At 42.0% G+C, this 27,280-nt stretch overlaps 1 protein-coding gene and 1 long non-coding RNA gene across 5 annotated transcripts in view; one reads left to right on the forward strand and one right to left on the reverse strand.

The window, feature by feature from the left end:
* Positions 1-1,166, reverse strand: part of Snx12 (sorting nexin 12) — a 109,635-nt gene extending 108,469 nt beyond the window's left edge. For 3 of the 4 annotated variants that reach the window (XM_052170547.1, XM_052170548.1, XM_052170550.1), the window contains exon 1: positions 887-1,166. In XM_052170547.1, coding sequence (XP_052026507.1) covers positions 887-1,051 — 165 coding nt within the window. In that variant the 5' untranslated portion in view covers positions 1,052-1,166. The remainder of the gene's footprint in view (positions 1-886) is intronic. The other variant, XM_052170549.1, reaches the window with a different exon arrangement.
* Positions 1,167-1,309: 143 nt separating this feature from the next.
* LOC127674812 (uncharacterized) lies at positions 1,310-25,781 on the forward strand. The gene is made up of 5 exons (XR_007975367.1): positions 1,310-1,458; positions 1,792-1,875; positions 11,261-11,348; positions 20,460-20,580; positions 25,423-25,781. It is a non-coding gene; the product is annotated as an uncharacterized LOC127674812 (long non-coding RNA).
* Positions 25,782-27,280: the final 1,499 nt, after the last annotated feature.

The following is a 27,280-nucleotide window of genomic DNA, read 5'->3' on the forward strand; positions in this document are numbered from 1 at the left end:
CTAAGGGCATAAAGTCCCCTGAGGTGCAAACTAGAAAAAGCCATTCCTGGAGCCCTGCTGAAATGACCTGTATTAAAGTAACTACAGATCAGGGAAAGAAAAGGCAAATGGCCTTTTCCAAAAAAACCTAAATGAGAGCCAGTAAAACCTGAAATAAGAATCTGGATACTTCGAATCTAAAGGATCAGTAGAGGATGGGAGCAGCCATTGACAATCTCCACCAATCCCAGTGCAGGGCCAGGTTTCACATGAGACATGACGTTGTGGTACCTAAGAAACTTAAGCATAAAACATTTCTCTCTTTCAGATGTAAATGTGACACAAGTCAGCAAAGCATTTTGTCTCCAAATTGCCTTTCTACTGCCCCCATAAGCCACTGTCGCCCTTTCCTCCACTCTTTCCTTTAAGTAAAGGTTTTGCTTAACTCCATCATCCCAGACAGATCTCATTAGGAAGAAGCTGAGCCCCCCTGCCCTCCCCCCCTTTTAGAATGGATTCCCATAACCTAGTTTAGTTAAAGGACCCTGTGATACATCGCCTTGGCTTTCCATCCCCCAGCCTTTTTCCACCCTCCCCTCTTGTCCTGTCAATCATGTTCCAGTCTACTCGAATTCCTCACTAATCTTTGTCCACCGTCCACACCCTGTCCAGCTAAGCCTCACTTCGTCCTCGTGAGTACTTGTTTTCCTTCATCCCCGCCCCAAGTCCCCTCTGGACTTTTCTGTACCCTCAGGCCACAACTGAGTCTGCAGCCTCCTCCTCTCCGAACCTTTCAAGCCCTAACCCTCACATGACCCCTCCAAGCTGGCCCGCCGTTAGCCGGCCCCATGCCCCCTCCCCTCCCGCCTCGTCCTCCCTCAGCTGTCTCCCTCACCCCGTGACTCACCCGCATGCGAACCTCATAGGTGGTGAAGCGCGCGCGGCCCACGCCCACCGTCTGTGGATTAAAGATGTCTATCTCCAGGAAGTTACTAGGCGGCCCGTAAGCGTCAGTCAGGTCTTGGGGCTTCGAGTTAAGGCGCCGAGTGTCAGCCACTGCCGTGTCCGACATCTTTCCGAGGAAGGGACCGGTACCGGCGAAGGGGGTGGGGGACAGAGGCCTGAGGCAAGAGCGCGCACGGCCCCTCCCGCTTGCAAAATAACCAGCCAACCCACAGATGGCGGCGACGCGCACGCGCGCACGCATGCGCGCACGCACACACCGCCCGAGTCTCGGGCCCTTCACTCTGAATAGGCGCCATGCTGACTAGAGCTTGTACTGTACGGTGAAAGCGTCATTCAGACTTCCGGGTGGTACTGCTAGCTGCCCGGGAACCTGCATTTCCAATACTCACTGCCCAGTACTTTGAGAAGCACCACACGCATGCTCCTCCAACCTGTGTTCTTCGACCCAAGAACTAGTCTCATCCCGTGCATCAATCAAGCAGTGGGTGCTGCCCCACAAGCTATTATCCTAAGGTGATAGGCCAAAACCCCAGGTCCTGAATAAGTCCGGATTTTCCATGAAAATAGAATGGTTTCTGGAAGGTGGGGTTCCAACAATAATACCAAAAACATAGAATGCAGGCAGCCCTTCCACTTGTGCCACTGATAGTTTCAATTCAAGCCACACACAATTGGTCATTCGGTAAGCAATACATTGTGGTGCCAGGGAATCAGCAAACACGAATGGGGGTAAACAATAATGATTACATGTTCTCGCTTTTCAGGAATAGTGGGTGTATCTTCATTCCCCACATGTTGCTACATAACAACTAATTCCAGGTGTATTCATTTCTTAACAAATTTCAGGACCTTTACTTCATAACTTCTGTCTATATGCTGTAGAACCAACACTCGGCTATGCTCTGAGCTTGTTTGCAGCTTCTGATAAAGGTATGTGGATACATGAGAACATCTATAAAAACATATTTATGTATGTGTAAAATTTATTTGCATGTGTTATGTACATACTAAGACAAAGTCTTACATTTATCCTAATTGTCCAGGAACCTAGCTCTGTAGGCCAGGCTTCCCTCGAACTTAAGGCAGTGCTTCCGCCAAGGCCTCATGAGTTCAGTGTTACTGGTCTGTGTCACTATGTCAAAACATAGGGATATGTTTTCTGGTTGTTATGTAGTTTTGAGACACTGACTCATGGATCCCAGGCTGCTTTCAAACTTGCTTTATAGCAGAGAATGATTTGAAATCTGACCCTTCAGCTTGTGTCTCCCAAATGCTGTTTTGTGCAGTGCTATGGATCAAATCCAGGCTCTACAATATAAACTTTATCTCCAGTCCTTAAATACACATTTTTAAAAACTGATTTATACATATCCCATAATTTTTAAAATTATTCATTATCATTTTAACTTTTTTTAAAGATTTATTTATTATTATATGTGAGTACACTGTAGCTGTCTTTAGACACTCCAGAAGAGGACATTAGCTCTCATTACAGGTGGTCGTGAGCCACCATGTGGTTGCTGGGATTTGAACTCAGGACATCAGGAAGAGCAGTTGGTGCTCTTAACCACTGAACCATCTCTCCAGTCCCCTCATTTTAACTTTTAAATAAGTATTTTTATTTTTTATGTATCTGCATATTTTTCCTGCTGGCATGTCCATGCAGCAAGTGCATTGGATGTGCCTTAGGAAGCAAGAAGAGGGTATCAGATCCTCTGGAACTGGAGTTACAGATGGTTGTGAACCATTTGGGTGCTGGGACTTGAAGCTCAATCTTCTGCAAGACAGCCAGTGCTCCTAACCACTGAGCCATCTCTCTAGCCCTGTATGTCCTGTATTAAGGGGTAAACAGGTGGTACTTTTAGGTCATCTTTCTTCTTCCCATCACCTAACCATCTCTCCTAAAAAATAATCTCATATTACTGATGACTGGATTCTTTAAACAAAGCACAAGGACTTACAATAATTAATTAATTACATTTATTTAATTTAATATAACTGATAACAACAAACTACTTCCATGCCAAGCACTGTGCTAAATGCTAAAAAACCTAGAGTTATGAAAGTTCGTGCCAGGCAGTGGTGGCACACGCCTATAATCCCAGCACTCTGGGAGGTAGAGGCAGGCGGATTTCTGAGTTCGAAGCCAGCCTGATCTACAGAGTGAGTTCCAAGACAGCCAGGGCTATACAGAGAAACCCTGTCTCGAAAAAAAAATCCAAAAAAAAAAAAAAAAGGAGCACTTATTTTTCTTGCAGAGGACCTGGGTGTGATTCCCAGCACCCACATAGTGGTTAATAACCATCCACAACTCCAGTGCCAGGAGATGCACTGCCCTTTTCTCACCCCCTTGTGCACTAGTCACACATGTGGTACCCATACACACTTGCAGGCAAAACACTCATATACAAAAAAAAAAAAAAAAACAAAAAAAAAAACAATTTTAAGTCTTCTTTAAAAACCTTTTAAAGGCATAAAGGAGAAATAGTACTGGAAATGGGGAAAGGCAATTTCTGGCACAGGAAATAACATATTTAAACTCATTGCAGGAAAAAACTCTACAGTATTTTTAGGAAATTATCACCAATTCAGATTGTGTAATGGAAATGTTTAAGAGATGTAGGATGTGTGGGGATGGGCAGAAGAGAATGAGCCCTCTATATTAAGCAATGTCTCTGATTTTATGATAGATTATAGAGAACCACTGGAGGATCTTAAGGAAAAAAAGAAGTTAGAAAGACATTCGTCTATTCATCTTAGAGAGACTATTTTGCAGGTAACATGAGAAAATATACTAAAGTTGAATATGACTAATTAGAAAGGAACCAACAATAAGAAAGTGGTGAGAGCAAGAGGCATGACTCAGTGGTTAAGAGTGAGCAAGGCCTGCTCTTGCAAAAGACATGGGTTCAGTTCTCAGCATCCACATTGGGTAGCTCACAACCTCAGGTAACTCCAGCTCCAGACGTTCTGAGGTCTTTTTTGGCCTCTGAGGGCACCTACTCCTGCAAACAAACAGGCGCATACATGCACACATGAATAAAAGCTAAGGTATAGGAGAATGAAATAGGATTTGTGTTATATATAGTGATGATCCAGTGTAGGACTTAAAGATGTGAGCCATGAATTGAAAATGACTAGATTTGCCCGGCAGTGGTGGTGCACGCCTTTAGTCCCAGCATTCTGGGAGGGAGAGGCAGGCAGATTTCTGAGTTCAAGGCCAGCCTGGTCTACAGAGTGAGTTCCAGGACAGTCAGGGCTACACAGAGAAACCCTGTCTCGGAAAACAAAACAAAAAACAAAACAAAGCTGGTGATGGTGGTGCACGCTTGTAATCCCAGCACTCTGGGAGGGAGAGGCAGGCAGATTTCTGAGTTCGAGGCCAGCCTGGTCTACAGAGTGAGTTCCAGGACAGCCAGGGCTATACAGAGAAACCCTGTCTTGAAAAAAGCAAAAATTAAAAATAAAAAAAAAAACAGAGAGAGAGAGAAAGAGAGAGAGAGAGAGAGAGAGAGAGAGAGAGAGAGAGAGATGACTAGATTTAAAGCCCTGCTCCCTATCTATGTATCTTTGAGTAAATTGTACAGTTTTCCTCATCTGTAGAATAGAAATAAAACAAAGTCTGGTAGTAGTGGTGCACACCTTTAATTCCAGCACTTGGGAGGCGGAGGCAGACAGATCTCTGAGTTCGAGGCCAGCCTGGTCTACAGAGCAAGTTTCAGGATAGCGAGGGCTACACAGAGAAACCCTGACTGGGGGGGCGGGGGGAGCAAACAACCAAACAAACAAACAAACAAAACCTAACATCTACTCTTGCAGCTGTTGTGAAAATTAAATGAAATAAAATATATTGTACCAAGTGGTTGTTAGTAACTATTGTTACTATTTGAAGAGGGAGGAGGGGGGCAATTGAAAATGACCCCTGGTTTTCTCACCAGGCCCCATCAATCAACACTGGAATTACAGAAAGGAGTACACTGAGGAGGAAAGAAAATGAGTTCAGTTAAAATAAATCAAAGTTGTTTAGAAGACATGCAGGTGTGGATGTCCAGCTGGCAGCTGAAAACCCTTGCCTGGTGCTTGAGGGCATGATGGGGGTTAGAGATAGACAAGTTCCTCCGAGTATAGTGTGGAAAGAAATATGCGGAAAAGAAAGGACAGATTTCAGAGCTAGTGAGGTGATAGCATTTGGATGGGAGTGTGAATCTCTGTGATCTTTCTGGGGGAAAAGTTAGCGTGTTGTTTTGTTTTTTAAATGACTTTAAGAAAATGTATTTAAAAAGGAGTGAGTGGTCCCATGTACAGTTTGGAAGAATAGGTTTGGTTTTGTTTGTTTGTTTGATTGGTTTGGTTTGGGTTTGGGTTTGTTTGATTTGACTTGTTTTTTTTCAAGACAGGTTTCTTTATATAGCCCTGGCTGTCCTGTAACTCACTGTGTAGACGAGGCTTACCTAGAACAGAAGAGAATCACATGCCTCTCCCTCCTGGGTGTGGGGTCTAAAGGTCGCCACCAATGGCCAGCTAAGAATAGTTTTCTGAGACAGGGTCTAAACTAGCCCAAGTTGTCTTCAAACTACTGATCTTCCTCCATCTCCAACATGCTGGGATTAAAGAAATGAACTACCATACTTAGAGTTAAAAAAAAAAAAAAAACCAACCTTTTTAAAGTAAAAAAAAAAAAAAAAATGTATTAACCAGGCACGGTGATGCACTCCTACACTCCGAATATTCAGAAAGGCGAATCAGGAAGATTATCAAAAGTTTGAAGCACCCCCTGGGCTACTAGGTGAGTACCAGGCCAACCAGGGCCACATAACCAAACTCTCTCAAACACACCAAAACTAAGACACAGCAAGTCCATTTTCCTGGCCATGGTGGTACACCCCTATAATTCTAGCACTTAAAAGACGGAAGCATGGGCTGGAGAGATGGCTCAGTGGTTAAGAACACTGACTGCTCTTCTGAAGGTCCTGAGTTCAAATCCCAGCATGGTGGCTCACAACTATCTATAATGAGATCTGATGCCCTCTTCTGGTGTGTCCAAAGACAGCTACAGTGTACTTACATATAATAAATAAATAAATCTTAAAAAAAAAAAAAAAAAGACGGAAGCAGAAGGATCAGGAGTTTAAGAGCATGGCTGCAAATGTAGCTCACTTGGTTCAGTGCTTTCCGAAGATGCAAGAAGCACTGTGTTTTGTCTTCAGTGCAGCATTAAAATAGGTGTGGTGCCTGATGCTTGTCATCCCAGAACTGGGAAGGTGGAAGCAGGAAAATCAGTTCAAGATCATCCTTGGCTACAAAGCAAGTTCCAGTCTAGTCTTAGCCTTGAACACAAGCTACCTTATTTAAAAAAAAAAAAAAGATGGGCCTGGAGAGATGATCCGCCAGTTAAGAGCTTCTGCTGCTTCTGAAGAAAACCCCAGCTCAGTCCCCAGCACACACATGAGGAAGCTGCAGTTCCAGCTCCCAGTGATCCTAGGCTCTGTTTTGGTCTGTGCGGGTGACCACACGTATGTTCACCATTGCACATGCGAACACATAAATAAAATACAAATATAAATAAAATAAATATTTTTAAAATGTTAAAAAGAATTGAAAGTAAGCCATGTTTCAAAAAAATGGTCAGGGCTGGGTATGGTGGTGCATACCTTTAATCTCAGCACTTAAGGGGTGGAAGGAGGAGGATTTCTGTGAGTTTGAGGTCTATCTGGTCTACATAGACTGGTACATGTCAGCTAGTGCTACATAGTAACCCCCTATCTCAAAACAAACAACAAAAAGGTATTGTGATAGCTGAAGATATGCTGAAGTAAATCTGGGCTAAGAGTATATTTCAGTGGTAGACCACACACTAAGTGTGTGGGAACCCGTAGGTTTAATCCCTAACATTCCATAACAAAATAAAATAATGTTCCATGCTTGTTGATATGGAATGATATACATTAAAATGAAAGAAGGGAGGCTAAAGAGATGATGGCTCAGTGGTTAAGAGCAGCTGCGGCTCTTGCAGAGGACTAGAATTCGATTCCCATCGCCCAACAGGCAATTCACAACCACCTGTAACTTCAGTTCCAGGAAATCCTATGCCCTCTTCTCACATCTATGGGCACTGAATGCGCATGGTTTACTTACATACAAATTGATAGAACACTTACACACATAAAATAAAAATAAATCTTAAAAAGATAAGGAAGAAGGGGCTGGAGACATGGCTCAGCAGTTAAGAGCACTGACTGCTCTTCCAGAGGTTCTGAGTTCAAATCCCAGCAACCACATGGTGGCTCACAACCATCTGTAAAGAGACCTGATGCCTGTTTCTGATGTGTCTGACGATAGCTAATGGTGTACTCATATACATTATATATATATTAAAGATAAGGTGGAGAAAAATGAAAAATCTAGACATAGTGGTACATGTCTGTAATCCCACCACTTGAGGGGTAGGAAAAGGAGGATTACCCCAAGTTACAGGTCAGGGAAGCCTGGATTACAGAGTGAGAACTTGTCTCAAAGCAACATCTCTGAAAATGAGAAAAGCTGCTAAGAAGAAAAATGTCCTAGTATAATGTTATTTGTACTAATATATTAATATATATTTAGATTTAAAAACTTTCATATGTTTGAGTGTTATACTGTGTATTTTTGTATGTATGTGTATGTGTATATGATGATATTGGATCCCCTGGAAGTGTAGTTACAGATGGCTGTGAGGCAATGTGTGGGGTCTGGGTTAATCAAACGCAGGTCCTTTGCAAGAACAAGTGCTCCCAACCACTCCAGCCCCTACATAATAATTTTTAAAGTCTAAAAGGAAATACACAAATCTAACAGTGATAATTTCTGAGTAGTGGCATTTCATTTGGACTTCATTCTTTTTTTTAAGGTTTATTTATTTATTTTATGTATATGAGTACACTGTGGCTGTCTTCAGACACACCTGAAGAGGGCATCAGATCCCGTTACAGATGGTTGTGAGCCACCATGTGGTTGCTGGGATTTGAACTCAGGACCTCTGGAAGAGCAGTCAGTGCTCTTAACTGCTGAGCCATCTCTCCAGCCCCTGGACTTCATTCTTGTTTAAACATTTCTGGAAAAGAAGGAATCTGAGTTTGGAAGTGTGAAGAGAATCAAATGCAGAGACTTGTATGAGGTAGATGAGTGACTTGCTATTTAGGCACACTTTCAGGCCCTAGGACCTGACTTTACTAACAAATGAACTTATATTCCTTGCTTATATGTTTTGCTTTTATAGTACCAGAGATTACATTTTTTCTTATAGATGTATTTTTACATTTTTTTAGCTTTCTTTCTGTTGTGCATATATATTATATATCCAGTACTAAAGAGGAAACCTAGGTCTTCAAGCATACTGGGAAAGCTCTCTACTTCTAAGCTATACCTTTGGCCTATATTCCTGTTTTTAATCAGGAAACAAAAAACTATTCTCTTCTGGGAAAAATATCGTAGGGTAAGCAGGCACAGGAATAAAAAGGCTTGTGAAGATACGAGGAAGAAGTGGTCAAGAGAACTAAGAGATGATAACGATCTGAAGGCAAGGGAGAAAAATATCCAGAAGGAACCACTAGGTGTTTAGCAATGTTTGCCCCAGTAGAAAGGTCAAATAAGATAAGCCCTGAAAAGGGGCAGTTCTGTAGAGAGCTGGGAGTAGACGCCAACAGGGCCAGGAACTGTATCAAATGAGAAGTAACAATAGTTTGTGGAGGGGGCTGGAGAGATGGCTCGGTGGTTAGGAGCACTGGCTGCTCTTCTAGAGGTCCTGAGTTCAATTCCCAGCAACCACATGGTGACTCACAACCATCCATAATGAGATCTGATGCCTTCTTCTGGTGTGCACTCATACATAAATAAATAAAAATGTAAAAAATAAATAAATATTAAAAAGAAAAAGATATATAGTATTTTGTGGAGAAAGGTTCTCAAAAAGTTTTCTCCAAAAAAGAAGTGGGCTAGTGCACAATCCTTTGTCAAAGCTGGGGAATGATTTCTTGTCAAAGAAGAATGGGTTTGCTTTTTGTTCCTGTTGTTTGGTTTTGGGTTTCTGGTAGTGGTGGCATTTGGGGTTGTTTTTTGTTGTTGTTGTTATTTTAGTTTTGTTTTGTTTGTTTGGGGGGGGTTGTTTGTTTGTTTTGAGACAGAGTCTCCTATGCTTTAGGCTACCTGAATTTGCCCATATAGCCAGAGTTGGCCTTGAACTGATCTTGTTACTCTACTTCGAAAGTGCTGAGGTACAGGCCTGTACACTGCTAACACACACCATTTTTCTCCTTAGGAGGCACAACTGAATCACCTGGTGTCGTTCCTTTTATAAAGATAGAACTTGGGAAGAGAGGAAAGATTGGGGCTTCAATAGGGGTATACAGTGAGTTAATTAATCAATTAATTATTCATTAATGAAAAAAGAACAGATTAGAATGTGTTAAGCAGCCGAAGAAAATAGTTTCCTATACAGTGAAAATTGGAATCTTTAACTGAGCAAAGACATAAGACTTAAAATCCTAGACAATTATGTAAGCTAAATTCACAATAAGGTAGAAATAACTGCTGCATGGTCTTTTCTTGCTGGACTCTCCAAGTCTGCCTTCAGGGTACTGACTTGAGGTATACATAACTAAGCAGTCCTGGTCAACCTTCGGGCCTATCTATCACAGACCCCAACATTGCTTTAGATCCACTCTGTCCTAAATTAACGGAGCAGGGCACAAAAACAACAACAAAAACCAGAGAGATAAGTCAGTCAAGTATTGTGCACTCCTTTAGCCCCAGCACTCCGGAGGCAGAGGCAAGTGGATCTCAGAGTTCAAGGCCAATTTGGCCTACACAAGTTTCAGGACAGCCAGGGATTACATAGAAAGAGACTCTGTATCAAAAAGAAAAAAATCAGAGGGGAAAATCATTGGTCTCCTGGCATGGGAAAAGATATTCAAAAGAGACATGTATCCTATCAGACTACTGAAACAATAGACTCCAAAGAATTAAAAATTTTCCCAGGAAACCCATGCTGGCAGAAATGCTGAAGACCTGGTACCAGCCAGTGGAAGAACTTACGTGATCTTTCTGTTGGTATTCTGTCTAAGCTCCACCCCACACCTACCTGGCAATAGCCAGGTATGCCCCGCCCCATAGATCTGGCCCACTATAAGAGGGGCTACTTGCCCCTCCTCTCTTTCTTTGCTCTCTCTCATCCCACTCTCACCTCTCTGCCCCTTGGTCTCTCCTCCCCTCCCCTCTCTCCACTTGGTCATGGCCGGCCTCTACTATTCTCTACTTTCTTTTCTCTCTCTCTCTCTCTCTCTCTCTCTCTCTCTCTCTCTCTCTCTCATTCCCTCTCCCTCTCCCTCTCCCTCTCCCTCTCCCTCTCCCTCTCCCTCTCCCTCTCCCTCTCCCTCTCCCTCTCCCTCTCTAACTCCCATCCTTTGCCCTGACTAAACTCTATTCTATACCATGTCTGTGTGTGTGGTCCCTCATGGGGAAGAGGTGCCTGGACAAGGGCCTGTCTGGGCACCCCCTTCCCCCACACAGCCGTGCCACACTCCCTTAACCCCAAATCCTCTCTTTTTAAGCCCCTTCACTTTCTTCTTGTTATTTTTTTGTTTGCATGATTTTGTTATTGTTTGAGAAGAGATCTTACTATGTAGCCCAGGCCAGCCTCAAACTCATGATCCTTCTACCCCAACCTTCCAAGTACTAGGATAACAAGCTTGTATCGCCCGGGCGGTGGTGGCGCACGCCTTTAATCCCAGCACTTGGGAGGCAGAGGCAGGCGGATTTCTGAGTTCGAGGCTGGCCTGGTCTACAGAGTGAGTTCCAGGACAACCAGGGCTACACAGAGAAACCCTGTCTCGAAAAGAAAAGAAAACAAAACAAACAAAAAACAAGCATGTATCATCATGTCTGGCTAGTATGGACTTTCTTTTTAAAAGTTTTATGGGGTAAAAAGAGAAGAGTAAAGGACACTAAACCAATTAAACCTTTTGTTGTAATAAATAAGATGACGACAGCTGTTAGCAGCTGGGTCCCATACATACACAAAGGCCCACAGACATATATAACTTACTTTTTGTTGTTTTCCTGAGAGGCCAAAGGGAGATGGGCAAAGAGAAATCATCTTTTAAAATCTCTAGATTCCAAGGCGTTTCACTTAGGTACCATCCTGCCTACAGGCAGTCTTATATCTTAAACGGATGCCTATCCATCTTCCTGTCCCCAGACTTTTCTTCGAAAAGATTTCCAAATCTCTTTTTTGGTGTTATACAATTATGATGACAAGAATGTCTTTCTTTTCTCCATTTAGACTGTCTGAAGAAAAGGGCAGATTAAAAACTTCAGGACTTGGGGTGCTTGTGTTCTCAGGAGCAAGGTGTTGAAACTGCAAAGAGGAGGTACTGGATCTTCATATAAAAAAGAGTTGATGCAAGGATGAAACAAAAACGAAGTGCACTCATATGCATGCTCTGTACAAACTCTGAGTTTGGAGAGTAGCACCCTTTCTACGGAGCCCCCTCTCTTTACACAGTCTCCCACTCAGCTGCTTGTTACTTTTAGTGATGTTCCTCTTTCTTAAATTCATTTGACTCTAATCTCACCTGGCACCTCCCTGGGGATAGTCTCTGGTTTCAACTAAATCCCTTCTAAAAGTTGTCAGTTCCCTCTCTTTGTTGACAAAATGCTTTTAAAAAGTTCAACGGGTCTACTTAAGTTGTCCATTATATTTACTTTGCCAGAACATCTCTGGATCACCTAAAGATAAGGACAGTCTGAGAAACAGCCTTGTGACCTAAGTTCGTGAATAAACTGTGCATGTTTATGAGGGTTGCTAAAGACCTAAGCCCTTAGCAACAAGAGTATGGCTTCCAGATTCCACAGAAGTATCTGTTAATTATCTAATTATCAAGTGACAAGAAAGTAATGTCACAATTGGCCAGCAGTTTCTTAATATATGGCAGGCATTAGTGTAGCACTTTCTGTATTTTAACTCAGTTACCCTCAAAATTATCTTCTAATATAAGGACTGTTTTTATGTTGGCAGATAGCAATAAGACACACATTGAAAAACTTGCTCCAGATCATCTAGTTAGGAAGTAGAAAAGCCAGGATTTGAACCTGGATTATTTGGATTTTGAGTCCAGATTTTTAACATGGCAGTCAGAAATGAAAGATTTGATCTGTATGTTGCCTAAAGGCAGAAAGAGGAAAGAAGATTGGGGAGGGGTGGGAATAGGAACCAAAACAATGTGCTTGCTTGTGATGGGAAGGGTAGCATGCCACTAAGAACTCTTTAGGAACATGCTGAGAGAAACTGCCTTCCTCTGTGCTTCTAGACCTTTTGCCTAAGATGGAGTGCAAACTGCCTCTTCCTGCCTGGATACTGTTCAGTTTGGTCTTTAGCCTAGATCTTGTGTTGAGTTTTGTCTTAATAACTCTGAAAACTTCAAGCTTATTTAATTCTGCCCATCCTTCAAAGCCTAGTACAGTTTCTGCACTTCCATAAAAGCTTCTGTGTCTATCCAAGCTTCCTATCCTTCAAATGGTTTGTATGTACTGTGTGCTATGTTCATTGTCTTGTGTGCATATGTATCATCTTACCAACCATACTGTAAACTCCCCAAGAAAAGGGGACTTAGATTGCGATTTCTTTTACACCTTAGAGCCTCCACAATTCCTAGCCCGGTGCACTCCGTCAATATTTGTCAGTTGACTGACTGGCTGAAAAGGTCAGAGACTACATCTAATCTTGGTGAACCTCCACATCATTGAGTGGAGAACTATGAACTCAGTGTGTACTCAATAAACAACAATATTGCAAAATCATTCAAAAAGGCTTTATGGAGTCTCTACAATGTGCAGAGGATAATGCTGTAGGGCCAGAATGAAAATCCAGGGCAGCTTCTAATTCAGAGAGGTTAGCTCAATTCTGGTCTCCTGGAGTCTCTCTCCACTCTCATGTTCCTGCTGCATTTGAAATCAAGAGTAGTTACCCCTTCATTGTTTTGTCTCCCTCAATTTGGCTAGAACACCAAAAAGGGAATGGATGGCAGTGTGCTAGGAATGTGTTAGAAGCACAGTACAGGAATGGGAAGACACCTTAGAGTCAGTCGTCCTACAGGGAAACTTCCAATTCAGAGTCACAGCCCTGGCGCAACTCTTAACTCCCTCCCACTATTCAGAATTAAGTGAAATAAGAAACACAAGAAGAGCCGGGCAGTGGTGGCACACACCTTTAATCCCAGCACTTGGGAGACAGAGGTAGATGGATTTCTGAATTCGAGGCCAGCCTGGTCTACAGAGTTCCATGACAGCCATAGCTACACAGAGAAACCCTGTCTTGGAGAAAGAAAAAAGAAAAAAAAAAGAAAAAGAAGAAAGAAACCCAACAAGAAGAGCAAGTTTTGGGGACAAAAATAAGTTGGATTTTGAGTGCACATAGTTTAATATAGTTACAAGAGAGCCAGGCAGAAAGACAAACAGCTAAAATGCAAGTTTCAACCTCAGGGGAGAGGTCAGGACTGAAGATAAGCATTTGGGAGTCTTGGACATAGACAAAGCAGTTGAAACACTAAGATTAGGTCAGCCAAGGATGGCTGGGGGTGTAGCTCAGTGGCAGTGCACTTGCCTAGCATGTTGAGTTAAAAAAGAAAGAAAGAAAAAGACGATCAGGGACAAGGGAAGAATAGAGCTAAGGCTAGTCTGAGAGTCCCCCATTTGGAAAAAATCTGGGGTGGGAGTGGACAAAACAGGAAAGAGAATAAGAATAACAAAAATTTAGTTGATCTGGTCACTAAGAAGCCAAGCCTCTGGTACTCTCTTGTGGGGCTTAAAGGCATTGAACCTAGAAACTCCTGCATGCTAGACAAGCACTCTACCATTGAGCTACGCCATTGCCACCAAATCCAGACCTCTGATGACCTTGCAGCATCCCCAGTGAAGATCTGATTTTGCTTATTCTTGTCATCCCTAAGTCCTCCCACAGTTCCCACTCTGTACACACAAGTTCAATGAATGAGCAGATGGGTGCACTGCAAGTTCTACCACAAACAGAAGCTTCTGAGTCTTGAGGCCCCAATAAGCTAAGCTCAGCCACCAGTCCTCAGGGGGCCTTTACAAGAGAAACAATAGCGAAAAGCAGAGAAGTGCGATTTCTTCCATGTGGCTTCACTGTAAGAGAAACAAAGCACCCCACCCCACCCCAGGGCCACCTTCTGGGGTCCTGGGGTGAGATTCAGAATTCAAAAGGAGGCAAGAGGTGTGAATAATGAAGCGGTCCTGTTAAGGTATGGTCCTATTCCTCATTGACCCATCATTGTCTAGGCTCCAGCCTGAGCCTGTCCTACAAAGTGGTCTGACAAGTTGCAAGACCTGTGTGAAATCACTTCCTGGGAGGCAAGTTCCTCCTCTAGCTAACATCAGGGCAGTGTAGCCTTACCTCCTCTGTTTAAGATTCTGGAGAAATCTTAATTCCTTAAGGCACAGTTTAAATGTTTAAATGGTCTAATGGTCAAAGAGAGACACAGTATGTTCTCTCCTGCCAGGCCAGTTAAATGGGTAGAGGGGGAATGCTAGGCCAGTTAACCATTCTTTGCCCGCCCACCAAAATAAATAAAGAAAGAGGAAAACACAGAGAATTGTTAAGGTGAAAAACAGACCACTTGATGGCTGTTGGTTACTTCTTCTGAAAATGTGAAGTACAATTGAAAATTCTGAATAGAGAACACATACTAAAAGTTAACACCGAAAGACAGAGAGGGAGACACAGAGAGACAGACAGATAGACTACCCGGAGGCTCTTGAGAATGAGGAAAAACAGGCAGATTTCCTGAGGGCAGTGACAAGCTGAAATAAGCGATCAGCAAGGAGTGAGGTTTTTATGGCCCCTGCCTTAGGGCAGGCTGCAATCCAAGCTAGAGCTAGCCAGACTCCTGAAGAAACCTTTCCTGCCAGAAAACCAAAAGAAAGGAGTCTAGGACAAACAGAAGCTTTGGAGAATGAGGGAATGTCTTATAAAGGAAATATGGTCTAAATTATCTACATTTTTCTAAAGACATATCCTGAACTGTGAGACATATAGGGCCAACTCCAAGTCTGTCTCAGCTAACACCAAAAGAACTGTACTGATCTGACCTGTCACACAGACCAGACAAGGAAGTGTGGTGTGAGTCTTACCAAATTGAAAGCCTGCTATAGAATAAAGGCATCCACATTCTTCAGAGAAAGGGCTCTGTAAAACAGCATTCAAGATGCCCCAAGAAGATATTTCAATATTGTTCAAAAGAGAGTCAAGAAAATGAGACCGGTCTATAATCTGAGCCCAGCCTGCTGCCACATGCCTGTGATCCCAGCCCTGGGGAGGCAGAGACAGGAGACTCAAAAGCATGAGGCCATCCAAGACTCCAGGGAAGGAGTGAGGCCAGGCAACAGAGAACAAAGAAGTATCAAATCTGAAGGAGAACGGATTGAAGAAAAATGAAGAAAGCTTTGAAATCTGTAGGCAATGTCAGAAGTCTAGAAATGGCTGCTTTTGCTTCTTCTTCTTCTTACCACTAAATCCTACCACAGTCCCCACTCAGCACACACCTGTTAAATAAATTAATGAACAGATGAGTGGATTGCAAGTCCTGTGACAAACAGCAAGTGATGAGGTTACCAAAGTTTCAGCGATAAAAGCCTGGGCTATAGAAGCCCCAACAAACCGGGCTCAGCCACCAGTCTCCAGGATGCCAATTAAAGAGAGAATAGGGAACAGAAGAGAAGGAAGCGGTCAATGTATCCACACTGTGAGAGGAACAAAGCAGTACACTGACATCCCCAAGTCCACCTGCTGGGGTCCCCGCATGAGATTCAAATTTCACTAGGAGACAAGAGATGTGCATAGCTAAGCAGTCTGGTCAAGGTGTGGTCCCAGACAGAAAGGACACATCACTGTTTGCTTTGCAGTCTTCTGAGCAGTTGTCAGAGCTGTGAAATCTTTTGGCCGGTGGTGACTTGAATGCACTGTCCTTGTCTGGCTGCCTTCAGGATTTTCTCTTTCCCTTCGGTTCTCAGCAGTTTGACTATAGTAGAAGTAGAAATAGAAGTAGTTTTCTTTGTATTCTGTTTGAGCTTTGTAGAGCTTTAATTTGTAAATGGATGTTTTTGCCAAGTTAGAAAAGTATTCAACCAGTATTTCCTCATATAATGTTTTAACCATTCACTCAATCTGCTACTACTATCACATATGTTTTACTTTTTGTAATGTTGGGCAGTTAAATATAGGGCCTTAAACATGCTAAACAAGGCCTTACTACCAAGACAGCCTTGTTATTAGTGAGCTATAGGCAGAGTGAAATTGTCTCAGAAAACAAAATAAAATAAAGAAAGCAGGAAGGGAAGACAGAAGACAAGAAGAAGAGTGTGGAGGGAGAGGAGGGGAGGAGACCCAGATGACCAAGTGCTTGTCTGTCACTGAATATATAATTTAATGGAGTTTATTAGCGGTGAACAAATAATTTTAGCATGATAAGGAAATTTGGAACAAGACAGGAGTCCAAAAGAAACTCGGACCACTGGCTACCTGTGGTGCCTATTAGCACACCAAAGTGCACGCTCAGCTCCAGGTGCCTCAGTACCTGCTGCTCCCGGCTCAGCTCTCCTCGCCTCACCACCTACCCTAAACTTCTCTGGCTCGTGGGCCTCCCCTCCCCCAGCTTCTCAGTCCCTCAGAACCCTGCCACGTCTGCCGTCTGCCGTGGGCTCTCCGGGCTCTCTTGTTTACTCTCTTAATTTGCTCTCGCTCTCTCTGTCCCTCTGTCTCTGTCCTCTCATGGCCTGGTTCAGTCTTCCCGCCCTGTAGAGAGTACTTCTTTCAGTCTCTGCCCTGGACCCTTCCAGATGCTTCTGACCAGACCACACTCTCCCTCAAATGTACAGTAAAATCCTTAGCTTCAACCACCCCTTATAGCAGTCATGTGAGCACATTATACAGGGAGTAAGATATAAAGAGAGGATCACTCAGTTGTTTGGAATTGGGGAACTGGAGGGAAGATGGTTTACATTTCAGATGGACAAGCGTTGGACAGGAGTCAGTCCCCATGGAGATTGTCTTTTATAACAGATTTATTCTGGAGAATAGCACAATTTGTTTTTGTTTTATTTTTTCAAAACTCTTCTTCAGCAAGATTTGAAAAAAAGGAAAGCCTATGGAAGTTCATGTGAGGCCAGATATGATGATAGAAGAAGGGGAATCCTCCAGGAGACTCCCCATGAGGAACGGCTGGGATCGGTCACCTCCACGGCCTCAGCCCTCCTCCATGGATGAGGGCTGGTAGATGAAGAAGGAAAATGCCTGCTCTAAGAACCACACAGCTAGACATGCACCCATGTAGAGGAAAAGCATAGGGAGGTGAAAAGCACCTCAGGCTAGAGGAGACAAAGGTGGATGCCTAAACAATTGCTGCGTCACCTCGAATGAGGTCATGCTGGAAATGGCAGCTGCAGAACCTGGCCTGACAGATATGCAATGCAATTCAATAAATGTACGCATTTGTCTCCTTATCTTTTTCTGTATAGTTTACTAAAGTATTAATATAGTTTTAATAAGTAAATGTTTTTACTTTGTAAGTCTTGATTCATCAACTTTACTTGATTAAAGCCAAAATCTCTAATCTGGAAGAAATAAAGGCCATGTATTCAGTCCTGGGGAAAGAAAGAAAGAAAGAAAGAAAGAAAGAAAGAAAGAAAGAAAGAAAGAAAGAAAGAAAGAAAGAAAGAAAGAAAGAAAGAAAGAAAGAAAGAAAGAAAGAAAGGAGGATCTCACTCTAACTTGGGAAACTCTAGAAGGCTTCCTGGAAGAAATAGCTAAGCTTAGATGTGAAGGAAGAGTAGCAGTCAGAGAGCTGAAGATAGAGAAATGACTAGGGGAGTGTCTGTTCCAGACTCAGGGACAACAGATAAAGACTTAAAAGCATGAGACAGACTCTTTTTACACAAGGTCTTACTTACTATGTTACACATATTGACTTCAAACTTCTGGGTTCAAGAGACCTTTGGCCTCAACCTCCCAAGTACCAAAAATAAAGACACACATCATAAGACCTAAGGAGGTGGCAGGGAGGAGGGGACCAGGAAAGGGAATAATATTTGAAATGTAAATAAAGAAAATACCCAATAAAAAAAGAAAGACCTAGGGAGAATTTTTTTTTATCTGATGACACCTTTATTTTTTTATTTATTTATTTTTTTGGTGTTTTTGGTCTGTTTGTTTGTTTTTGTTTTATTTTTTTTATTTTCAAGATAGGGTTTCTCTGTGTAGCCCTGGCTGTCCTGGAACTCACTCTGTAGACCAAGCTGACTTCAAATTCAGAGATCCATCTACCTCTGCCTCCCAAGTGCTGGGATTAAAGGCATGAACCACCACCACCATCCTTGTCTGTTTTTGGTCTTCTCAGACAGGATTTAACTATATAACCCTAAATGACCTCAGCTTCCCAAGTGCTGGCACTACAGTCATAGACTACCATGTTGGGCCTGTATTTTCTTTTTTTTTTTTTTTCTTCTTTTTCTTTTTTCTATGTTTTTTTTGTTTTGTTTTGTTTTTTTTGTTTTTTGAGACAGGCTGTCCTTGTGTATCCCTGGCTGTCCTGGAACTCACGCTGTAGACCAGGCTGGCCTCGAACTCAGAAATCTGCCTGTCTCTGCCTCCAAGAGTGCTGGGATTAAAGGTGTGTGCCACCACCGCCCAGCCAGGCCTATATTTTCTTATTAGTGTATTTACAGCCCTTGGCATTGAACAGATACTCAATTATTCAGTAAATGAAAGAATGTCTGCTACCAAAGGATTTTTTCCTCTGGCTACTATCATAGAAAGGAAGTGTTCTATTACCAAGCAAGTGTTTTACTGGAACATCATGGAGTCATGAAGAGGAAAAGCCTGACTCTTGCTATAAAATTCATTACTGTTGTACTTTCTTAACTTATAGAAACGAGCCAGAGATGAAACTGAGAAGCAAAGTCTAGCACATGCAAGGACCAAAAATAACATTACAGAAAAACCTACTGTTGACTGAGACACTCAAGTTTTTTTGTTTTTTGTAATAGGGTCTCACTCCGTAACTGGCCTGAAACTCAGGGCCTCAATGTCTCAAGTGCTGAGATGGTAGGTGTGAGCCACCATATCTGGCTAAAATGGAAGCTTTATTGAACTCTTTCCCCCTGATTACATAAGCAATTAGTTTTGGGGGATAATCTACATGTGCTTCACAGTGATCGATGGTATTTAATGTTTTACAAATTCTTATTTTAGGGCTGGCAAGATGGTTCACCAGCTAAAGGTGCTTACCACCAAGACTGGTAAAATGAAGAGAAAATGAATGGTCTCATGTGTTGTCCTCTGACCTTCACATGTGGTGTACACAGCACATACACACTCACACATACACACACACACATGCAAAAATGAATGTAAAAAAAAAAAGAAGCTACAAAATCTCATTTTCATACTACTTCAAGCCAGGTATCTAACAACACAGAACTGATCAAACTATGGTACAATTAGCTGACAGAATATATTACAAATTATACAGGTACTAAATTTATATTTATGAAACCCTGAAATAATTTGGAAACCAGCTTATTAGTAAATGGAAACGACAAGAACAGAAAATTGTATGTATAATGTGATTACAACATTCATTCAAAATCCTTACAGAATGAAACTAATCCTTGAAAAAGAATACTGGCTGTGGGGCTGAAGAAGATGTCTTGAGAGCATGTACTGCTATTGCAGAAGATCAGGATTTGATTCTCAATACATGTTGGAGAACTCACAACTGCCTACAACTCCAACTCTAGCTGGACCTGACACTTCCGGTCCCCAAGGGTCCTTACAATCACTTGCATATACCCACACTTCATACACATAATTACAAATAATTTTTAAAATACAAACTATAGTTTTCAGTGCATAGTATGAGAATGAACTTTTTGTGTTTATCATCATTTTTCTTTAATAAAGATGTACTACTCCTATAATAGGGGAAGGGACTTTGATTTTTTTTTTCAAAGTTTAAAACATAAAGTCTTAGGGTACTTGGAAGTGCTGTAGTATATCAAACCACTATCACAAGTAAACAAGTCTGTGTTTACGCCCTTTTCCTTAACTTGCATCTTAATAACCTAGTAACACTTACAGGTTAACTGAATGCAAGTTTTTTATTTAGGGATGCTGTAGAGCTGACCCCAAGAGGGGAAAAAAAGAATGGGGATCAGTAATGGAAACTGCCAGAAGCAGAGGGAGAAGAGGACTAAGCAGAGATCAGAGAAAGTAAACATGAACGAACAGGAAATGGGGGGTACAGAAAGACACGAGGATAGATATACTTTCATAGATCAATGCTCATATTAGAGGCACTAGTATTGGATGTTTGTTACACACATAGCTAGCAAGTTTCATGTTATTTTATTGTTGTCTGTATTGAGACCATATATATCTATGTCTTTAAGCCTCTCCCTGTTCCTCCCAGGAGCTGGCTGTGTATTTGTTCAGCCCACGTGAGCTGTCCTATCTGCCAAAGGAAAACTGGACACTGGATCTGGACGTTCTGGAGCCCACTCTGGGAGCAAATTGCATAACCACGTGCCTGTGTACGTGAGCTATAGATTTTGCAGTCTATATGGAACGGCCTGGAAAATTCTGGTGATATGGGAAATCTAGGTGGGAATTCAGGCATTTACAGAAAACAAAAAGGTAAATCAGTTCTCTCTGGGTCTAAACCCCATTTATGACACACAACCAAACAAGCTGAACAATGCTGACTCTTAGCCAAGACCATTTCTGTAAGATGTTTCTACTTTTCTGTTGACTTTGGGACATACTCTGTCATCCTCAAAGCTTTTAGTGAGCTAATGGATGGTTGCTGGGGGTTGGTTTATTAAATGTCAAGTGAAGGTGTTAAGGCGAATTTCAACATAGAGTATAGTTATTTCCCAGAAAGACAGATGTTCCAGGAACCTTGTCTTTTCAGTAGATAACACATCTTTTGACCCATACAGAAGCCAGGAAAATAGAGACAATCCTAAGAGACCAGCACGTACGAGGATAAAGACAAGATCAGATCTTAGTGTCATCATCCTGACCTTTAGAGGGTATTGCAATTGTCTCAGAGTTCTAATGATGCAAGTTACAAACTTCACCAGCCAACAAGATAGCTACCAGTAGTCTCTTTAGATTTAAAACATCTCCAGCCAGGTGTGTTGATAACTGCTTGCAATCCTGGCACTGAGGAGATACAACCAGAAGGATCAGATGATGTTCATCCTCAGCCACACAATGAGTTTGAAGGCAGCCTGGGATACTTAAGATCCTATATCAAGGAGAAAAAGTCTCTAGTTTCTCAGTTGCACTGGGAACATTTTAATACTCAGTGGTTATATGGGTTTACTTGACTGTTTTCTTTTTTTGTTTGTTTTGTTTTTTGACTTTTTGGATTTGTTTTTTTCCGAGACAGGGTTTCTCTGTGTAGCCCTGGCTGTCCTGGAACTCACTCTGTAGACCAGGCTGGCCTCGAACTCAGAAATCCACCTGCATCTGCCTCCCAGAGTGCTGGGATTACAGGCATGTGCCACCACCGCCTGGCACTTGACTGTTTTCTTGAACAATATAGTTACAGAGCATTTCCATCATCACAGAAAGTTCCACTAGAAAGCACTGTGAATCTAGACTTTCAAAATGGTCATCTCAGGACCAAGTGTCTGCATCTACATGAAGCACGATTTTGTTTTTCTCACTGCTGTTGTCTCTTTGCACTGGAGTGTGCAGATGGGTAGGGAGGCAAGTAAAACAACTTAACAGATGAGCCCTCTTGCCATAATGTAAAAACTAAGAATTCATTTAGGAATGGTTACATAAAATATGGCATATTCACTAAATGGAATATAACATAAAAGTTAAAGGGAACAAACTAGATATATCAATAAGGATAGACCTCACAAGTATATGTATGGGGGCGGAAAAACAAGCTGCTAAATGTAATCAATGATTCCAAAAAGAACAGAAACCAACGGCTGTAGTTTGAATGGGTTGGAAACTTGATGTTGGATTTAGTAGTTTTAAAAGATGCTGGGCAGTAGTGGCATGTACCTTTAATCCCAGCACTTGGGAGGCAGAGTTAGGTGGATTTCTGAGTTCAAGGCCACCCTGTCTACAGAGTGAGTTCCAGAACAGCCAGGACTATACAGAGAAATATGTCTCGAAAAAAAAACCAAAAATAAATAAATAAATAAATAAATAAATAAATAAATAAATAAAAGATGAGATCTCTGGGAGGTGACCAGGTTCAGGTTGGGAGGCCTTTGCCTTCAAGAATGAACTAAAGCCATCATCATGACAGTCTCTTTGACATTATGGGAGTGGCAATCTTACCAAGGCTGAGTGCCTTCCCTGTCTCTCGTGAGTACCCTATTGCTTTGTGACCCCCTTCTCCCATCTTATGACGCAACAAGAAGGCCCCCTCCAGATGCAACCTTTGATCTGTGATGTTTCAACCTTCAGAGCTGTGAAGCAAAAACTTGTACTATTTAGAAATTACTAAAGGTGTGATATTCTGATACAAGCAGCAGAGAATGTACTAAGACAACATTACTCCATCTTCCCTCTGTAAGGGTAAAGTCTAAAGGCTGAGCACTTGCCTAGTATGCATATTGCGATACATCCCAGCACTCTAAGAATAAAAACAGCTAAACTCATGGCAGGAGTTTCTTCAGAGGGGAGAGGATGGAAAGGTCTGTGGGCTATAGATGAAAAGAACTTTTATTCTACAATGATAAAAAATTTCAAGGAGAACACATTTATATATACTCATGTAATTACAATTATCAAAATGAGACACTAATTGTGAATATAAATATGCAAAAATATGATGAGAAAAGTAAGGGAAGTTCACCAACCTAATGATAATTAGATTAAAATACATGATTGTAGTTATAGTACTCATCTTCATTATTAAAAAATTGTTTTTCGGAGGCTGGAGAGATGGCTCAGCGGTTAGGAGTACTGACTGCTCTTCCAGAGGTCCTGAGTTCAAATCCCAGCAACCACATGGTGGCTCACAACCATCTGTAATGAGATCTGATGCCCTCTTCTGGGTATGTCTGAAGACAGCGAAGTGTACTTATATACATAAAGTAAATATATAAATCTTTAAAAAAACGTTTTTCACTTTTTAAAAATCTTTTTTAAAAAATTTTTATTTTCTATATTCTTTGTTTACAATATCTTTTTTTTTTGTTTTTTTTTGTTTTTTTTTGAGACAGGGTTTCTCTGTGTAGCCCTGGCTGTCCTAGAACTCACTCTGTAGACCAGGCTGGCCTTGAACTCAGAAATCTGCTGCCTCTGCATCCCAAGTGTTGGGATTACAGGCGTGTGCCATCACGCCGTTTTTCACTTTATATTGTAATGTTTATATGCTAAAAATTTTTAAAGAAAAAAATTTGGCTTTATGTTACTGTTATTTTACTGTATAAGGGGTACAATTCTTTTGCTATTAGTAGTAGTATTAGTATTCATTTTCGTATTAGTATTATTGAGGGAGGTGGTGCACAGAGATGCAGAGGATAACTCTGTGGATTCACTTCTCCCCTGCTACCTTCACTTCTGCTCTGGGGGCTGAACGCAGATTGGTGGGCTTTAACTGTTGAGCCATTTCACTAGCCCTAGGTACAGTTGTTAAAGAAGAGACTAGTCTGGCACATGTTTAGTGCTAGAAATAACATCCACATCATTCATGTAAAACAATCTGTATCATCCCTAGTGACAGTCTCCAAAATTCAGTAGGGCAATATAAAACCCACTCTGTAGCTAATCTGTACTGGTAGGCACAGTGGAAAACCAGAGGTTCCATTGGAACATCTTGAGGCTTCCCTTTTAGACACAGACCACGTGCACCCTCCCTCCATAGGGACATGGGGTAAACTTCCATGCAGACAGCAACACTGGTCAGGCTTCTCAGCTTTCAAGCCAGAGTGGGAACCCTGTCACCAGACCACCTGTTCATCTAACTTCCAAAGAGTGTGCATCCTGACTCAGTCAACAACAGGGCACCGCTACTTCTGGCCTTCAAGAGAATAAATGGAGTTGGCCTCTGAAGTCCTGTCAAATGCCTGTCTCTGAGAAGAGATATTTATGGACTATATTGTAAGGGACATTCTATCCATCCACTCCTTTATGTGGCATTTTAAGTTGTGTCCTCAGATCAAGTTAGAGCCCCAGAAGGTTACATGCCTGAAACATCTGAGCCCGGTGCTTGCAGAAGAGTTTTAATCTTGTGCCCTGGCTTTCAACCAGGGCAGTTATGAGAAAGTAATATGGAAATCTCTTCTGTGTGTTATTAAACAACTACTGAGGATATTGTTCCCTATATTAATCCCACAAGAGATATTTCTTATAGAATTTAGTGTCAGCAATGGATCATTATGTAGCTGTTAAGAATTATAATTATGGAAGACTAAATGTGAAAACCTGTTTATGATACATTTATAGAAAAAAATAAAAGAAACGCAGGACACAAACTGGTATAAAGACTGTAATTGCAGCCGGGTAAAATTATCTGTGCCTGTGGACAAAGACTGAAAGCTGATAGGCGAATATAAAATTGTACGAGGGCAATGGGATTATAAGTATTTTTGTTTTGTAAAAACAATTTTGTTTGCTCTCCTGTCTTTTCAATTGGGGACAAAACCACATTGGTGACAGAGAAGTCTCCCTCTCTTCCTCTCCCTCCCCCCACGCCCTTAAGGAATGCTTATCTTCCTTCTTCCTGACAAGAAGACTTTGCGCAGTTTGTTCTATGCCCCCTTCCCTTAACGGCCCCCAAAGTTGAATTTAATGTTTAATCATTGCACACTGGGTTCCGGGTCTTCTGATTTTCTGTTAAGAACCTTAGGGCTGTGTACTTTTCTTTAAATCCATTGAAAATTTTGCCTCTAGAAAGAGGCAGAATTTAAAGCAGTCCTCCCAGTTTAAAAGTTACACAGAGGCCATGGAGACACTGGCTTGTTTGTCTGTGTGTGTGTGTGTGTGTGTGTGTGTGTGCTTGCTTACTTGCTTGACTGGCTAGCTGGTTGGTTGGTTGATTTTTTTTTTTTTTTTTAGACAAGGTCTCTACATAGATATCCTGAAACTCTCCATATAGACTAGGCTGGCCTCAAACTCACAGAAAGCCCATGTGTATGGGTGCTTTGCCTGCATGTGTGTCCGTGCATCACTTCTGGTGTCTGGTACCTGCAGAGGCAAAAAAGACAGTGTCATATTTCCTGGAACAGAGAGCTGTGAGCTGGGAATTGAATGCTTCCTCAGCAAGAGCAACTAGTGCTATTAACTGCTGAGCCATCTCTTCAGCTCAGATTCTGGTTGGTTTGTTGTTGTTGTTGTTGTTGTTGCTGCTGCTGCTGCTGTGGTTTATTTTTTTGGTTTTGGTTTTGGTTTTTAAGGTTTTACACAGGTGCTAACACGATGATTCGGACACTGAGCCTGAAGGTCAGAGTTCAATCCCTGCGAGTCCACACGGTGGAAGAAGAGAATCAACTCTCAAAAGTTGGCCTCAGTCCTGTGACTACCATGCTGCACACGTTGCAACACATGACCCTCATCCCCTCCCATGTAGAAATAAAAGCATATTTGTTTAGTCAGGGTCCCTCTACCTAACCCTGACTCTCCTGGAACTCATATAGACCAGGCTGGCCTCGAACTCAAAGAGATCTGCCCAATTCAGCCTCCCCAGTGTTGGAACAAAAAGCATGCATCCCCACGCCCCAACCTAAAAGCAATAATTTTTTAATTAAAAATTAGTATACTATCATAGCTTGTTCTTTTCCTGTAAGTTTAAAGTGTGAGTGGGCATGTGTTTAGGTGCTGGAAACTCTTCCTTTCATTTTTTGCTGTACTGCTCATAAAAGCCATAGCCTTCACATGTGCTAGGTAGGCACTCTAACCACTAAGCTGTGTAACTCAGGTATTCCTATTTTTACTTGTGTGCATGCGTGCGTGCGTGCGTGCGTGCGTGCATGCATGCGTGTGTGTGTGTGTGTGTGTGTGTGTGTGTGTGTGTAGTTGTAGTGTGGGCCCCCACAACTACCTCCAGTTTAAAAAGAAGAAAACAAAACAAAAACCCAGCTAGGACTGTGGCACATGCCTGTAGTCATAACACTTGGGAGTTGGGAGGCAGGAGACCTGGAGTTTAAGGTCCTCCTCAGCTACCTACAGAAGTGCAAGCCAGCCTGAGTCATATGAGACCCAGTCTCAAAAACAAAAGAAAAGGGCTGGAGAGATGGCTCAGCAGTTAGGAGCACCAACTGCTCTCCCAGAAGTTCTGAGTTCAATTCCCAGCAACCACATGGTGGCTCACAACCATCTGTAATGGGATCTGATGCCCTCTTCTGGTGTGTCTGAAAACAGTGACAGTGTACTCATAGACATGAAATAAATCTTAAAAAAAAAAAAAAAAAAAGGAAAGGAAAGGGAAAACCGCAACTGGGACTAGCGAGATGGTACGTGTTACTCTTGTAAAGGACTCAGGTTCCATTCCTAGCACCCACATGGAGGCTTACAACCACCCATAACTCCAGTTCCGAGATATGATGCCCTTTGCTAATCTCTGCAGGCACCAAGCACAAATATGGTACACATACATATATGCAGGCAAAAACTCACACATAAAAGAAAATTAATCAAGCCATTTTTTAACAAAAGAAAAAAATGGGGAAAAAAGAAGAAAAGCAGGAGGAAATAGTAGTAGCATTTAGCTTATTTAGTTGTGTATGTTAAGTTAGATGATTTGTGTAATATTCTTAGCAAAGGCTCAATACTTAACAAAATCCAGTAAATAGTACTCATTAATATTCATGTTGTTATTATTCAACTAGTTCTTAACATGACAAGGATGACATCTTTCCCTGTAGTTACTACCAAAATCCTATAAAAACTCTAAGTGAGGTTTGTGTGTTTTTTCAGAGCTGAGTAGGGTAACAAAGAAGGGGAGAAATGTCTGTCTTCATTCAAATTAATAGAAGCAGTGTGGCAGCAGGCTTGGAGGTGGCACCCAAGTAGACGAGTGGGTGGTGGCAGAGGTAACCAAGGCAAGACAGCCAAACGCCTGTGACCTTCAAGAGAGATAATGTAGCAAATGGAACATTTGAGAACATGGACTATGGGACAAAAGCTCAGGTCCTGCTGTGTATGCTCATCCTCCACAATGGCCTATTGTTGGCCCTCTCTTCTCCCCAATACCTCTTCTGTTTTCCACGGACACCTTGCTAACTCCATTTGACTATTTTTGTGTTTGGTTGTATG

Source organism: Apodemus sylvaticus, chromosome X (genome assembly GCF_947179515.1).
Source record: "Apodemus sylvaticus chromosome X, mApoSyl1.1, whole genome shotgun sequence".
NCBI lineage: Eukaryota > Metazoa > Chordata > Mammalia > Rodentia > Muridae > Apodemus > Apodemus sylvaticus.